General features: G+C 44.4%; 1 protein-coding gene across 2 annotated transcripts in view; it reads right to left on the reverse strand.

Annotated features, from left to right (window-relative positions):
• The window catches only part of FAM20C (FAM20C golgi associated secretory pathway kinase), a 58942-nt gene extending 44119 nt beyond the window's left edge, over positions 1-14823 (reverse strand). Inside the window, exons 1-4 of one of the 2 annotated variants that reach the window (XM_042798635.1) lie at positions 13937-14823; positions 12856-13629; positions 10809-10981; positions 2573-2651 (exon numbers count right to left, since the gene is read on the reverse strand). In XM_042798635.1, the coding sequence (XP_042654569.1) occupies positions 2573-2651; positions 10809-10981; positions 12856-13388 (785 nt within the window). In that variant the 5' untranslated portion in view covers positions 13389-13629; positions 13937-14823. Of the gene's footprint in view, positions 1-2572; positions 2652-10808; positions 10982-12855 lie in introns of both variants that reach the window. The other variant, XM_032983610.2, reaches the window with a different exon arrangement.
• Between the last annotated feature and the right edge of the window lie 2495 nt (positions 14824-17318).

The raw sequence follows: 17318 nt of genomic DNA on the forward strand, positions 1-17318 counted from the left end.
ACTCAGGAGAAAGAAAAGCATAATTTCTGCTGCTTTGAAAAGCAATGGAGCTGAGAACTGAGTAACATCTGAAGCATGTAGGATGCACCACATGAAGACATCTTGACTATCCACCAGAGGATTTCTTCAATGAGCTGATCTCAGAAGTAGCCATCAAGATCATATTTTATGGTCCTCAAATTTAACTATTTAGAAAAAAATGTCCTTTACCCCCCTGAGTCCTGATGACCAGAGTTATCTGGCCCTGATCTGTGAGGTCCTTATAGCCTCCTATACTGGGAAGGCATAGCCAGCTTTGCGAAGCCTGGATCAGAAGGGTACCCTGCAGAAAAGAGGAAGCACCAGGAACAGCCTAGAAGGTGTTTAGGGCCTGAAGAAGGTCCTACAAGAAGTCTCATAGCTTTAAAGCCTGATTTTTTTTTTTTTTTTGGTAGCTCTAGGCTGCTTATTTCTGTATAAAGAAATGATGCTTCAAACCTCCCCAAGAACTTCATCAACAGCAGTCCATAAGCTGGTGAAAGAGGCCAGTGGGACCAGATGCCAAAGGAGCTAGAAAGATTTACACTAACCGAGCATCTGGCTCCCTGCTCACTGTTACCAGAATGAAGACGAATGCTTGCAAACATCCTTATTCAAAATCACTAATGTGTTCAGCGATGCTCAGCACAAACGCAGCAGTGTTGCTACTGTAAGGTGTGGTGCCTGGGAACACAGCTGCTGAATGCTCTAAAGCTGCTTTTTCCGGTGGTGTATATAATGCAAAAAGCAGTGAGAAAGTAGGGTGTTTCTGCCTTTCAAATCAAGCAAAGGGAATGATTAAGATAACATAATTTTCTGTTATTGTTCTAGTGGATGGCAGTAATTGCTTCTACACAGGAATGTGGCTATACCTCTATTGTCATCCATCATCTTGCTGAGGCTGTGTATAGTACAATAGAAATGGTTAACTTTTGATTTGACCTCATTAGCATTTCCAGAATTACAATGTCGTACCAGTGATAAAGATTGAGATTATCTGCCTCTGAGCAAATGGAGAAGAAACAAATCACACACTATGTAAAAAGCCACCAGCGCAACCACAATTATGCCAAATACTTAAAGGCTGTTTGAACTCGCCTGGTTCTTGATTTCATATGTGGGACAAGACACAATTAAGAATTGTGCCTGTATACATCAAACTTGCAGATATAGAGGATGGACCCATGCAACGATGATCTGAGCATTCGGGTACAGGGCAGAGAGTGGTAGGGAAGTTGCTGGAGTAGATGCTCTCTGATAGCACCTTCCCTCTGACTTGTCAGTGTTACCTGTGTGTCCTCTGACCTATCCCAGGCAATCAGTGATCCACTAGAAACATGGCAACATTTGTGTGCAATCTGGGAAATAACAGAGGCATTTAGCCTTTGCACAAATGCCTTGTGCTGCCTTGAAGTTCACAAGATTTCCTTGTGATTGCTAGGACGAATGCACATAAGGAGGGTTCCTGCTTCAACTTGGGTTGAAAGAAAGGGGGACCGATTATTTGGGCCTTCTCACAGTCAAATAAGATCAAGTCAAATCTGTACTTGTCCGAGGTCAGCCTACAGCAAAATCTATAGTGGGACATGGAATTTCTCAGTCTCCAGCCAGCAGCTTACCCCCTGAGCTGTGCTCCCTGCTACAGCTGTAACACAATGCCAAAACATATTCCAAACCACTCATTCTCATCTACTTTAGTCTTTTATGAACCACCTTAGAGGAAATTAACTGAACTTCCTTACAGTGGGAACAAAAGATGGAAATGAATTTATTATTCCAGTAGTACCCTTGACACAGATACTGAGTAGCTTCATTAAACATTTCACAGCCCCAAGTGTCTTTGCTAAACCCTCTACAGTAAGCACAGAGTCATTTTCCTTATTACAACACAAACATACAAGTCAGGATTCAGAACTCATTTACATCTGCTTTATATCTGAATAACTTCCCTCATCTCAGTGGGATCTGGGCAGGCACAAATCAAGGCTGCATCATCCTAGTCCTTCCCTTTCTCTCTAGATTCATTACCTTGCAATACCACTCTCAGATAAACTTATTTTCAGAGTCAGCATAGCCACAGCCAAATGACTAACATAACCCTTTAATACAAACAATAATAAATCAACAGATTAAATTATAATTTATCAGAAAAATACTATTTAGCTATTCCCAAAGCCGTTCTGAACCATCTCTCTTGTCTGGCCATATTCCAGAGGAGCACTGACTCTAGATAAAGCTCAGACCTGCAGAGTAAGTTTACATAAAGAAATTATGAAAACATTTTGTATTTATGATGGGAGATTTCACAGAGATCAGTCAGTAACATTCCTGAGAAGACTGTAAAGTATCTGAAGGCTTCTCAGTATCTTTTCCAAAGACCAGTCTAGCAGGCCAAGGTTTCAACAGACCCTGAAACTCTACAATCAGCAGCAAGCCTAGGGAAACAGACACGTTATCCTTGAGAGATACTACAGCAAACTTATAATGGCTTAGAAAATAGCAGCAGGTTATTCCACCACAATTTCACTTTAGAACACGGAATTTTTTTACTTACTTCATTGGTTTGAACAATGCTTGTCCATAGTTCTGGAACGTCATGATCAGCTTCAGCTGGGTGCCTCCTGATTTCATCGCTGTGGGGAAAAAAACAAAACCACTTTAAAAACCTACATGTGAATCTACTTACATTCAGCTTCCTTGAAACAAAATCATGTATGTTTTGCTCTGTATTAGATTCAGCACTGCAGTATCTGAGCACCAAACAGGTTGACCCTAACTGGACCCTAACTTCAAGGGATCCCAAGGTGGTTTGTATAGGAGAGCAGAGCTGTGCAGAGCAGGTCGCTGGCTCTGCTGGGAGGGTAGGAGAGGGCACGTGGAGGCACCAAGGACTGTGGTCTACACTGCACACCAAGGGCCATCTTCACTCAGACATTAAATGCTCTCACTTCCCAGCTGAGAGCTAATGGAAATTTAACACTGGCATTTATTCATACCAGTCTGAACAGTTTGGACAATATCATGTTAACAGCCAGATTATAGTGTTTCTAAAGTCAGAGATATTTTTTTTAATGTATATAAGAATTCAGAAAAATGCATCTTACTCGTTGATAAGGCTACCTAAAAAAGATAAATACATACTTTGGCAAACCATCTGCTTTTTTACCATCTCAATCAAAACTGCTTTGAATAAATTAAATGACCTATACCCTGACTCCTTAACTCACTTCTGTGTTTGGAGGCAGGCCATGGCAGTAGTGTCTATGTGGATGAGTCAGTCCTTTAAAAATGCTTCCTACAAATGATCAGATAACCAAGCCCTTCTTTACAGTTCTGACAAAACCCGTGTCATCTGGAGAACTACATAAATGTCATGTTACCTTGCTCTGTAAATTTTGGCTTAGAGCTGCCCTTGTTCCACCTATATAGCTTGTACATTTTTTTCTCTCTAACCAATGACATTAGTTGAATATCCTTTTAATTACTCATCTCTATGCCTTATTACTGATAGGTCACCAGCTCTCTTTCAGCACTTGTAATCTACATTTTTGCAACAAAATGCTATGCAAATCTGGTCAGTGTAATTATAATTCTCCTAGAATAACATCCCTCCTGCCTTGCTGTTTTGCTGACCCCAGACTTCTCTTACATTTCCAGTTTATCCCAAAGGAACAAATAAATAATTAGAAACTAAAGGGCATTAAATAATTTGCACTGAACAGGTAAAGCAGAAACATGTGGCATTTTTTTCCATCTCTTGTTCAGAACAGGTCAGTTTATCTGCACCTGAGGGAAGAAGGAGCATTAGGCCTTTTCATATCTAGCCTGGAGCATTCAGGCTGGAGCTGCCCCTGCCTCAAGCCCACAGGAACGCGCAGCCATCCCCAGGACCAGCGGGATTTGCCCGGCTCATTAAGGCACAGCCCATATTTGCACCCCTGTTTGCGTGGGCTATCTCCATGTAGGTCAGCAATATCAGCCTCAGCACTGAAGAGCTGAATTGCCTCCTGTCTGTCAGACGTAACTCCCCAGCCCACAGACCTCAACACAGCTGCCTGCAGACTGCTCACACCAACTGAAGATCAAATCCAGCATGTCCTTTTCTAAGCACAAAGTTTCAGATACACTAAGAAGACTGGTTTTCTCAGCAAATTGAAGCCACTTGACAGATAATGATTTTGTTAGCAGCCGAACTCAACGAGTGTGTCATCACCAAGTAGGCAAATGTATGAAGAAGATTAACAATTCAGAATAATTCTTCCATGAGACACAAAGGCCTAGTTTCCTGTCATAAGGAATTGAGCTGAAGTAAGACAAAAGCATCTCCCTGGTCTTTTCAGATCCATCTTATTGTATTGCTTTAATTGGATGCAATAGTAGCCTCGGCTGAGCACAAGTTTTGCTGGCATGTTGTCCCTCCACTGCTGCTAGGAGTAAACATTGGACCTCCCCAAAACAGAGGGTGACATTGGTGGGAACAGTGTCCCACTGTGCCTTACAGCAAGGCATGCTGGAAGACACATGCATCCTGGATAACAAACCATGTTATGGCTTCCCCCCATATCATCCAGACTCGCGTGCAGATATTCACACTTTGGCTGCTCATTCAGTGCCACAGACGTGCTGGCCAGGCTGGAGGTGATTCAAAGCCACCCTTCAAGTCCAGGCTAGCTAGAGTCTAATATTGTAACCCTTGGAGAGAGGGAAGTACCTAAGCTTAGACTGTCCTTTTGAACTCAGCAAGGCCCTTCATGCACGTCTAAACTAAGTAGACTTGGGAGCAGTCCAGGGTGCCCAAATCCCAGGGGTGGAAATGCCAGAAAAGAGCAGATCTCACTGAAGATCATTCACTCAGACCTCTAGGTCAGATTACTTTCCCTGTCCTAACTTAGCATTACATCTGTGTACTGGCTTCCCTCCCATTTTCTGAGCTGCATTCCTTCAGGAACTCCCTTTCCTAATCAGACCTCAGTTAAACATGTCCCTCCGGCCATTATGGCCAAACGGGGGAAGCCCTGTCAGCTTCCAGGAGCTTATCCCAAACAAACATTCTTTGCTTATCTGAAGATGTCCTTGTGCCTTTACCTACTGCCCATAGGAGCATTTCTGAAGAATTTATAATACCCAGAAGCAGTATATACAATTTTCCAGAAAACTGGAGGATGCTACACCATTGCAATCTGTCATGTTTGTGATCAGCAGCCTTAGGTATTTTTAAGAAGGCCTTGCAACATAAGGCTGTACTGACTCCAAGGGAACCACTAGTCACAGTTCAAATTCATTTTTTTTTAAGGTTTCTGAATATACTGTAACATCACAGGTCATGAACAGATCTGTAAAAGACTTTATGAACCTCCCAGCAGGTACCTTCAAATCAAGTCTCATACAGCTCTTGGACATACTGGTACAGTGTTAAAAACAAATCCCAATACCAACATTACCTTTTATCTTACAGAAGCCTAGAGCCTCTCTTTTCCCCCAAAACTAAAAGGAAATGGAAAGCAACATTAACCTTTCCTGTTAACCTAGTGCAAGGGCTTTCAGCTGTGATCAGAAATCTTCCTAACTTTAGGAGGCTTTGTAAAAAATTCCCTAAAATATCTCTTTGCTTGAGTATCTGTGGGATTAGAATCTTGTCCAAAGACTAGTGAAATTGGTGGGATTCCTTCTGTTTTCTCTGATAGACTTTGGATCAAGCCTCCAACAATCCCCACTCCATTTACATCTATGATGTAAATGTCACAGCCACATGCCATGTCTGCTACTTCCCCACTTTGTCCCCTCACCAACAGAAGACCCGATCCACAGACACCATCCAATATAAAAGATGTACTACCTATCATCTCTCAATCACCTTTTTACAACTGTATGCCACAGGGTTTCTGGCAAGCATCTGGTACTAACTCCTAGGAGAGACAGAGTGTTGCCCAAAGGGATCTGACCAAAAAGGATTTGGAATCTGAATTGGTCTGGCTTTCCAACTCCTCTGTTTTGCTGCATGATATATCGCCCTCATCCTACCGGCCTGTCTAGACCGGATGGTCTTCTGATGGAGAGTGAGAGTCCCAACAGGACCTCTGAACCCGGCTTTTGGTCAGAATCCAACAAACATTTAAAAATATATTTAATTATGCAATGCTAATGCCTGAGAAATGAGATCCAGTCAAATAAGATGCAATAAACATCTGAAACAGAGGATGTTCAGACCCATTTTGGATGCCTATTTATAGATCGAGCTTAAATCTAACATGAAAGTGTTGATTGGCTTTAACAAGTAATACTCTGCCCCGGGCTAGAGACATGGCCCTGTACAAGCAGTAAAGAACATATTTCAAAACAAATTCAAGCCCTCATCAGCTCTTAATTTGTTCTTGTTCAGCCAATTCTGCTAACTTGTTTTTAAAGGCCTTTCTTGGTTTAGTCAAGAGAGTAAAAGACTTCTGGAGGGGGAGAGATCTGTGAAATCATTCAGAGGCTTTGTTGTACATTTTAAGTCCCCTCCTTTCATCTGGAACTCTACATTAAATCAATCTGTTGACTCTTGGCAGATTCATTGTTTTCTTATACAGTGAATCAATGGTTCTACATTTCATTATGTTTTTCATGCGTTCTCAACAGCACTTTTTCCTTTCCTTTGGATGAGACTTGTATAATTTCTTTTAGCACCAGAATTTATGTTCAATATTCAGCGTCTTGCCTTTTTCTTTTTTTTTTTTTTTTCCTGACTTGAAGTAGAGTCCACCTTTGTTAATTGCAGCATTTATTCACTGCGTGAGTAATCTTGCGTGCTTGCTTTCTAATTACTGGCTGTACAAACTGAAGGCATTGCAGATTCAGAAATGAACTCAGTCAGGTAATGTTTCCAAACCTTTCCAACCAGAGAATTTAAAGAATTGAAAAATAAAACCCAGCTAGACACAGGAATTACAAAAGCCTATTCTGCTCATAGGCGATCCCACAGCACAGCTCCACTGGACAGCAGGGCAAGCAAGATCAAGCCCACACTGCCTCTACAATGCACCAGGCCGTATTTGTTGTTAAACTGCTGACAGTGCTGCCACAATTATGCACAGATATATTGTAAATATGCAAAAAAAATAGCTAACTATGGTTATTTATGCATGCAAAAAACAGTTATGAAAGGCGAAGGAAATGTGTAATTGCCTGTGCATGTGCTGCTTCTGAAAACTGGGTTTCGGTGCTCAGTGAAAAAAACAATTCTCTCTAGGCTCCTATTTATGGCAAGAGGAAATTTTCAGTGAATTAAATCAAATTAAGAGCTATCCCTTTATGCTGAACAAAACGAATAGTAAATAAATATATTGATGCAGGGCACAGAATACATCCTCAGCTTGAAAGCTCTGGGTAACCCTGTCCTTTTCAAGGCCAACTCTAGGTGTCACTGTGGGAGCTGAATGAGATGCTCCTTCCCATCCATGGATTTGTTCCATTTAAACTTTAACATCAAGAAAATGTCACCTTGGTGCTCCCTGCTCTTGGGAATTGCTTCTGTCACCATTTTCATTTTAAAATAACACTGCACGTTACAGAGTCGTGTGAGCAGTTCTGATAGATGGCAGGGGATCAATCTGGTCACCACTCTCCTCCATAAATAATGCAAGTGGAGCAGAGAAATTACAGTGTGGCTAAGAAAGCTGTTTAGCTGCAGTTTGGATCTAATTACTGTAGGTATCAAGAACTCCCACAGCAAATCACCTAAATCTATGAGAACCAAAGCAGATCAGAACACTCGGAAGAAAACAAATAAAGCAATATCCCATTTCATCCAATGTGTGCAAGATTGTATATTTAATTGTCCTGCTTGCAAAAAAAAAAAAACCTGAATATTTGGCATTATGAAGGTTTCCATTTATTTTATTCTTCTAACCTGGTATCTTTGCAGCTGCCTTAACAAAAAGAAAACAAAAAGCAAAACAACAAAAATTGACTATAAGGAAAAAAACCAGATGAATTAGAAGATATGCAGGAATATTCAAAAGATTGAAACAGCCCTATAAATGTCCTTTGGTCAAATATATTACTCTTTATTAATCACCTTACATGTTTTCTAATCTCTGCTGCTGCTCTGCAGTAAAGCTGAAAACTGGCAGGTATTATTTGAAACACCCAAAGAATTTACAACGTAAAATAATAGATGATGCACTGTGTAATTAAAAAAAAAAAATATTAACAATATGCTCTTTCTTGCTTTGCAACCTGACAAAGCTCCTGAATCCCCACAGAGGCAGGCAGTGGATGCTACCAACAAAATCCAGATCCTGGCATCTCCACATTGGCAAAAGTCCCCTTCCATTTCCATTCGCCTGATTTTAGACTGGGATTTACATATAGGAATCAAACTTTAACAGAAAGACAGTCAAACTTGTTCAAACTTTAACAGAAAGACAGTCCCATAGGAAATTGCTAATAACAATCATAAATCTTCTGTGGTCCTGTGGGCCTTTCCCCCATTGATCTGAAAGCTCTATCAGAATCATAATTAATGGAAACCTCATGACACATCTGTATGATACATTAGGTGAAATCATGGCCCCAGGGAATTATAAGGCAAAACTTCCACTTACGTCACCAAGGTCAGGATTTCACTCCTATTTTTTATGATAACCATTTTGCTGCTAGTTTAACTAAAGCACAGAGGTTAAGTAACATGCCCAGAAGCACAAGTGAAGATCAAGCCCAGAAGACCAAGTGAAGAGTGGGTACTAAATTATTATTTCTCATTCCCACCTCCCTTTTTCTCCCACTAGCTTCTATGGTCCTACATGAACCTTAACCATCCCATTGCTCTGCAGAAGTGACAAACTTCATGGCTTGAACGCTGCCAAATTTGCCGCAAACACTGCTCTCCCGCACAGGCAACACGGCTGAGCTCTAAAGCACTGAAGAGGTAAATAGAGATCGATACACTTTGCAGCCATGCAGTTCAGAACACCGCTACGGCCAATGCATTCTGTGTAAACCTCAGCAGATGAGCCAGGAGATGGTTTAGTTGAGCATCACCTCTGCACAGAGCTGAGGACAGCCTGGCCACTGCCTGGGGTACTGATGCTCTCTGCAGGGCACAGGGAAGGGCACAGCCTGCATCTTCTCCTTCTTGATGGATGTACTCAAAGAGCAACATTAACACGTGTTATGTAGTGCTGGCTCAATCCCCATTCGCACAAGACACTACTATTCCAGAAATCAGTTGGTATTGAGGGGAGAGATCAGGAAAGGTGAGGGCTGTGTCAAGGAGAAAATCACCCAGGCCATGTCTGTACAGTGCCCTCGTCACCCTCCAGCACAGACCGGAGAAGCATGGGCAGAGTCTGCAGTGTCACCCCTGAGCTAGAGAAGGCAAAATACATGGCTTAATTGTCAAACCTGAGCTCCTTAATGAATCTCTCCGATTCAGAGTTTGGGGGACAGACAACAGGCTAATAAAGAAGCCTGTGTTTGTCATCTTTCATGAGCTAGGTGTCCACTGGACCCCTGAATCCAACATGTGGGATGGCACCTGGGTACCACAAACTGCTTTATTCAAAGCCGTGCCCCAGCAGAGCGCAGAGCAGAGCTGTGTGCTGGGTACAGCCTGCGGGCAGCTCGACTCATGGAGGCAAAGCTCTCCTGTGGCATCCTGCCTTTTACACCTACGCCACCCAGATCAGCTAAATCAGCCCACTCGTGATGACCAAGGATCTCCCTTACTCCTGCTCAGCAGCCGCTGTGATTCACACAGTGGAAAATGTACAGCTTAGGACTGCTCATGCTATTCTTCCCCAGACCATTTCCTGCTGAAGCTAGGGGAATTCTTGCCTTGCAGGGTTAAAGACCTGCTGACCTCATCCCTTGGCGCCAACACACCATCAGCACTTTTACAGAGCTCCTGCTATTTCATCCCTCTGTAACAGACTTAGTAGCTTTGCGGTCAGCACAAGCAACTTAATTTTCTGCGTGGCCAACAGAAACCACTGCCTGTGCTGCAGCTCTCTACCTCTGGAAACCATGGGGTGTGCATTTGTTTAGTATCCCAGGGCTTTCACTTGGGGTTGTGGGTTTGGTTTTTGTTTTTTTGTTTTTCTTTTTCCCTGCACAGCACCGCAGCTAAATTCAAGGAGACACACGTTGTCATTAAACAGCCCTGGAGAAAAGCCCCAAACTGCGTCACCTTGTTTAACCAGAGCCGAAGGTTGACATGGGTACATCCCCATCGTGGATTTACAAGCAGAATAAACAGAGTTGAACTCTGCTCAGTGGGAAGCTGGCTTGCCCGGAGCTCCCTGCACAATGCCCCGGGAAGCTGCAGCTCTGCAGAGCCCCGCGGCACCGGATGCTCCTGCAGCCATCGCTGCAGGGCTGCAGGTCAGCAGCTTCTCTCCTTCCTTGGGAAGACAAGCACTGCCAGGCACAGCCTTTTAAAGAATAACCAGCTAACACAAATCCAGCTCGTGCAAGATGCTATGTGCTTTTTGGCATCCTTTTTATTATCATCATTATTATTTTTATTATATTTATTCTAAATAACAGAATAGGGCATTTTCAGCCTGACTGGGACTAAAAGATCTCCAAAATGAATCACGTTTGCTTTGCTGGCAGACTTTGCAATTATTCAGGTAATACAGAGCTGGCAATACCTCTTCATGTTTAACAGGGGAAACAAGCACAGAAGTCAGGAAGCAATGTTGTAGACATGCCAGAGAGAAGCCATGCAAAATATTAATATTCAAACATCAATGAGATCCTGAACAACGCGCAAATAATGATAAAAATATATATATATCTGAACATACCAACACTGGTTATCTTTTGGGAGACCAGGTCTTGTAGTAAAGCCTCAATTGCAGGATTATGTCTGGAATACAACTCGTACCGATTAATGCCAATGTGGAATTTTAACCAGTTTGGGTAGGAATCTATGGAGGTTTCTCCAGTTGGTAAAAATTCTTCATTATCTTCGTTTTGCCTACCACCAAAAAAGAAAAAAAAAGAAAAACACAACAAAAACCCAGAAATGAGGAGAAAGAAATAATGTTACAGTTTGTAACAGGCATCAAGAAACAGGGCTTCAAAATGTGACAACTTGGAAAGGGAAAGCACTACAGAGGTGGGAGAAGTCCACAGTTTGTCCCTGCAGCAGCTACACGCCAGGAGCCTGCTCCCACCTGGGGCCAAGGGGGAGATGGATTCTCACCTCCACTCATCATGCCTGATTTAAAGCCCATGAAAGTCGGGAGCAAAACTCAGGGTGACATCACTGAGCGTTAGCAGAGGCCCTTATATAGCAGAAGCACGGAGCTGCAAGTTTTATACTGTGTTTAGGTTGTATTATGTTGCACACATCTTTTACAAGTTTGACCCAAATGACAGCATCACCCTGAACCTTTATTTAACAGGGACCTCGGTCTGGAAACTGAGAGTGCAGCAGTGACCTGACCTGCTGTACCAAATGCTCCCACTCTCTCTTCTGCTCTTTTTTAAACAGAGAGAATGAGAAGAAACTGGATCACTCTGAACTGGTTGCTAGAAAGTTAGTCTGGATGGTTTTGCCTCTTCCCTAGCAGTAGGATACTGTTACAGAAAAGAATTGTTGAAATTGCTTTTAACTCCTAAATTTCATGTTAGTTCTGTGAACTTTGTTGCAGCCAGTGAGGAAAATATGTACAACAGGCAGCTGCATTGTGGACATCAATGATAATTTCACTCTGCATCTGAACACATTATCATGTATCTTCAGCCCAGAAGTCCTCTCTGTTTTTAGTCACCTCCAGATGTTCATACATTGGTGGCTGCTTTTTTTTTTTTTTTTTTTTTTCCTTCCTCTCAGAGAAACCAGAACTTTTTCAGGATATTTCACTTCACAGTCAGTTTTGTTTATTAGATGGAAGGGGCCTGGACAATTCACATGCTCATGGGGTGGAAATTAGAAATATTTTTCCTCTCTTTCTAAAGGTTTAGATCATGCTAGCTGCTCTGTGGCTTGACAGAGCTTTTGCATGGTACAATGCAGCTGTTTAAACATTACAATGTCAGTGTGTTTGGAAGAGGGTGCTGTTGTATTAGACAAGCCTTTTGATTTTTCAGTCATTGAAATTTCTCAGCATTTCTTACAAGCCAAGAAGGCATACAATTCACAGAGGCAGCTAACTGCTTTGAAGGCTGGAGAGCAGCAGAGGTGCTAGGACACTTGGAATTAATAGAGGATGAAAAATGTAGCACAGATCAGATTCTGAAGGCAGAAATACCTGCTAGGATTAACGCCTTTGTCATGCTAGACCTGGCTTTTGAGAAAAGTTAATGCATTACAGCCTGGTCTTGCTGCTTAGCCTCTACACCTCTGAGTGGGAGACCAGGAAGCGACTGGAGTGGGAGGCTCACTGTGTGCTCGCCCCCTTTCTTGCACTGCTTTTCTGGTAGCATCTGCCTCTGGCTACAGCTGGAGCTGGGATCTTGGGGCATACGGACCCTTTGGCTTCAGTGCTCCAGCCTTCTCCAGCTCCTGTGTTTATTCGGTAATTCATGACTTTTTTTTTTTTTTTTTTTTTTTTTTTTGAAGGAACATAACCGGTCAAGCCTGTGTACGTTTTCTTTTTCCTGGTGATACAGAATCACTCTGTTTAACCCCTTGCCTGCTGCAAACCAGCCATTACATCGGTTCTCGTGAACGCCCGGGTTAAAACCCACACGCTAAAGCCGAAGGCAGCTACCCGGGGAAGCGGCGCGCCACGTTCCCACACCGACCACCGGTGTGTCCCCCCCACACCCCGGGGGCACCCCTGCCCGGGCCAAACCGAGCCAAACCGGGCACATCCCCCCCCCCACCCCCCCCCCGGTACTCACCACTCGGGCTGCTCGGCCGCCCGGGGGTTGAACCTGATGTCGCTGTTGACATTGAAGAGGAGGTCGCCGTCGGCGAGCGGGGGCAGGGCGGCGCGGTAGAGCGGGTGCTGGAAGAGGGCGGCCAGCGGGGCGGCGGCGGCGGGGGGCGGCGGGCGCGGCGCCCCGGGGGCGATCAACCGCCGCGCCCGCACCGCCGCGCCCCCCCCGCCGCCGCCGCCGCCGCCGCCGCCGCCGCCCCCCGCAGCTCCGCCGCCGCCCGCCGCCCGCTCCGCCGCTTCCCGCGACTGCGAGGAGAGGTTGGAGCCCGGCTCCGCGCTGAAGTCCTGCAGGATCCGCAGCGTGTGCTTGCTGGGCCAGCGCGGAGCGGCGCGGGGCGGCGCGGCGGCGGGCGGCGGGCAGGAGCAGCCGGGGCGGCCCTCGGGCCCCCGCCGCTCCAGCCGCGGCAGCAGGTCGATCATGATGTGCATGGTGCAGGCGACGAGGAACACCATGAGGATCAGCACCCGGAACTTGCGGACCAGGAGCATTTTCATGGCCGGGGCGGCTAATAAATTACCGGGGGAGGGGGAGGGAGGGGTGGCGGCGGGGTCGGTCGGGAGCGCTTTCGCGGAAAAAGCCCGGGCGGGCGTGGGTCTTCCAGCCCCCCCCCGGGGCTTTGGCTTTCTCCTTTCGGATCGGGAAGCGAGCGATCAAGTCAATAAAGTTATCTCCATAGGCGCCGAGAAATAAACAGGCTAAAAACAATAGGTCCTCATTTCTCAGTAGCATCAAGAACTTTGGAGGGGGAGGGAAAAGAAAAAAAAAAAAAAAAAAAAAAAAAAGGAAAAAAATTAAAAAAGGAGCACCGGACCGAGTCTTTAAAATCAATAGGAAAACAATGCCAACGGCACTGCAATATATAAAGTCATCTGTTCACGATTTCTCTCTCTTTTTATTACAGGGATCACAGCAAATAGGGAAAACTGGTTCTGGAAGAGAAACCGGCATCAGACACTAGCTCTGATTAAATAAAATTAACAGAACAAAACAAAACAAAAAACAGACGGGGAGGAGGAGGGGGAAAGAATAATATTAAGAAAACCTGTACGGAAAGCCGACAGAAGAAAAAAAATCATCCATAATATTTGGCTGTGCTGGAAACGCTGACTCCCTTCCTTTGAATTTGGCCAGTGATGCAGCAGAAGTGCTCTCCCGCCCGCTCTCGCTCCCTCTCTTCTCTGAGACTGTTTAAGAACATTGGCTGAAAAATAATTTTCTTAGAGCGGTTCCAGTTTCTTCATCCATTGCGTCCAGTGCTTGGGAGAGATTAATATGTTCAACTGAGATCAAGTCTGGGTGGCTGCTGTATCCGAGCTGGGCTTTTGCTTTGGCTTGGGTTGGTTTTTTTTGGCTGCAAAACTGTCTGATGGCACAACTGCAACATAAAGGTTAAATATGGCACAGAAAAAAAAAAGGGGGGGGTGGGGTGGGATGGAAGGATTAGAGGAAAGAAACTAATATAAATCAGTAGAGGTTCTTTTTAGTAAAGAGGTCCCGTCTTTGATCTCTGCTGGGTCTTACAGATCTGCCTTTTAGAGAGAGAAAGGAAGAGAGAAGGGGGGGAGAGAAGGGAAGAGGGGGGAGAGATCTTTGGCAGGTGCAGAGTGAAAACCTCTTTCAGCTACACTGAATTCTGGAGACTGGTTGGACTAGTAGCTCTGCAGCTCCAGCTTTCAGTGGGTGTGTTAAATATTATGAGTGAGCCATGATTCCTGCCTTCCTCACGTCATAGTTAGGAGATTGGCTAAATAAACGCTACAGTGATAGTAACAGGAAAACCTCAACCAAAAGCGGGTTTGGTTTTTTTTTTGTTTTTTTTTTTTTTTTTTTCCTTCCTCTCCTCCCTCCTTCCCACCCCCCCTTTTCATTCTACTGCAGCTCCAACTGGGGCAAGGAGAGGGCGTCTGTTCCACAAAGGTTTGCAAAATAAAAAAAATAAAAAAAAAAAAAATAAAAGTGGTAGCGGAGAGCTGGCAGCAGTGATTCTGCTCTGTCATTGTCTGGGCTGAAGAGCGGCCGGCCGCCTGCTCCCCCTCACGCCCAGCCCCTCGCCAGAGCAAGGTCAACACAGAAAGCTGTCTGCTCCACTTCTTCCGGAGGAACAGTCTTTATTTTTAATCCAAGAGCCTCTGGACTGTGATAATCCGTGAGCATGCTGCAGGGTAATCTGCCCTCTCTCCTGCTACCGTTAGCTGCGCAGTCGGCTGGGTGGACTAATGGCTAATGGAGCTGGTGGTCCCAGGTCCAGGGCAGCCTCTGGAGCCCAGCGAGTGCTGTTGATGGTTGTCTAAGGTTGAGGGCAGGCTGGAGGAAGGGAGAAGCCACTCCAGTAGTCTTCAGGTGATCAGGCAGGGGTGCTCTGATTTTCTCGTTGGAAGGGGGAGTCCTCTGGATTCTATGGTCCTCAAGCAGGGCTCAAACAGTCATTGAGTGGGGCTGCAGGCAGGAATGAGAAAGGTCATGTGCTTCTGCCTACCCACCACCACCTTTCCACAGAATCATCTCGATGCTGATTGTGCTGACCCATTTTTTCCTGGATTAAGCAACACTTAAGTATTTCTTTCCCTAAAAAAGTATTTCCCCCCTTCCCAGGCTCCATCCAGCACTGTTCCCTCAGTGGGCACTTCTGCAGAGCATTATGCTCTTCAATCCCCTGAAGCACATCCGTGCACTGTTACAGTGGCACCATGTCTTGCACAAGAGAAGTCACTGCTTTTCCAACAGGAAAAAAAGGATTGGTAAAAAGAAAAAGCTGACAGGGCCATAATCCTATGGACTACTCTGTACCTTTATGGAGGTGCAAGACTTGCTGCCCTAGGGGCACCTCTTAATACCAGGGTTCAGAGGTACAGCTCCCTGTAGATGCAGCACTTTGATTCCCATGGAAGCCATTACATCACCCTGGATCCTTGACATAAGGTATACTTAATCATTACAAAACATTTTGCTATGGAGCCAGAAGCAAAGCTTTCCATCTTTTTCTGCTTTTTCACCAAGAGCAGCTCAGTCAAAGGGCGTCTGGTTGGTTGACAGAACAGTGACACTGGTTCCTTGTGTGCCATTGCCACCCACTACTGCTCAATAGCCAGTCTGTACAGTGCTGCTTGGGAAATTGATCTTGGTTCACAAGTTAACTACCTCTCTATGCAGTGAGCTAAAGTTCAGTTTATTTCAACCTCATTTAGCAAGTTGGAATTTTAGTTTCATCAGAAAGAGCCTTGCAGGTTTGGTTCAGCTGGGGAACCCACCACTGCTGTAAGGGGATGTGATATGTGATGGGGGTGCAGCATGAATGGCATGTAGAACACTACCTGTTTGGGGTTTGGGTGTTTGTTTTGTTTGTTTTGTTTGTTTCTTTGTTTTTTTTTTTTTTTTTTTTTTTTTGGGGGGGGGTGTGTTTTTTTTGGGGGGGGGGGGGGGGGCGGGGAGGGTTGTTTTAATTGGCCTGCTTGTGGCTGCAGCCTTTCACCTGCCAAGCTTCTGGTGCTGTCTCTTAGGGAAGTCAGCTGAGCTGGATTATCAATCAAGGCCAAGCAGACAAAAGGAGGCAGGTGGACACCTAAATCTGGGCATCAGGGAGTGGAGAGATGGAGGAGAGCAGCCAAAGCTAGTGCTCCAGGAGGGGTGAGTGTGGGGTATGTGGTTTTATACATATTGCTTGTAACTTTTTTTCAAGGATTGTAGGTGTGCTGCTTGTAGCACTTCATGTAAGGACAGATGATATGACACACTATCTACTTTAGTGTGGTGCAATGGGGCTTGTAGGTTATGGGTTCTAGCTATGTGATTTTTTTTTTCTTATTGTTTGACCTACTAAAGCTGAAGGCTTTGGTGTTAGATGGGGGGTGAGCCTTAACAGGTATGACAAAGAGAAAGTTGCAAATTACTTAAATGAGTTCTTAAAGTTTGAATACATCCATTACTTTGTAGTAACATAACATTATGTCAAATATGTTGTAACTCCACATGCAAGAGTTGTATAATGAAAGTGAGATTAGCTTTGAAATATAACATAAACAACTAAATGTAATTAATTACATGGTTTTCAAAAAGTGAAATAGCAGTATTGTGAACAAGTAACTGATTCCTTGAAACTATATTTTCTTTTGTTCTCATCAGTATGACCTTTGGTGCATGTTGGTTATCTAGTTAAAAATGGTTTTATTCAAATAGTGTCTGCCTGTGAACTGATTCTCCCTAACTCTTCCCCATGAGCTTTTTATTCCTTTTGCCATTTAAACATCTGAGTTTTATCTGAAGATGGGGGACTGGTGGATGTACCCTATTCCCCTCTGTAACTGACCGTTGTGGGCAACTTTTGCCAGGACCAAAGTTCCCTAGAGATCTGAATAAAGGAGAGCATCTTATCTCTGCATTTTGTCCCTCATCCTCCTTTTTTTTTTTTTTATGGGATTCAGAACAAC

Source organism: Tyto alba, unplaced genomic scaffold (assembly GCF_018691265.1).
Source record: "Tyto alba isolate M040663 unplaced genomic scaffold, T.alba_DEE_v4.0 Super-Scaffold_28, whole genome shotgun sequence".
NCBI lineage: Eukaryota > Metazoa > Chordata > Aves > Strigiformes > Tytonidae > Tyto > Tyto alba.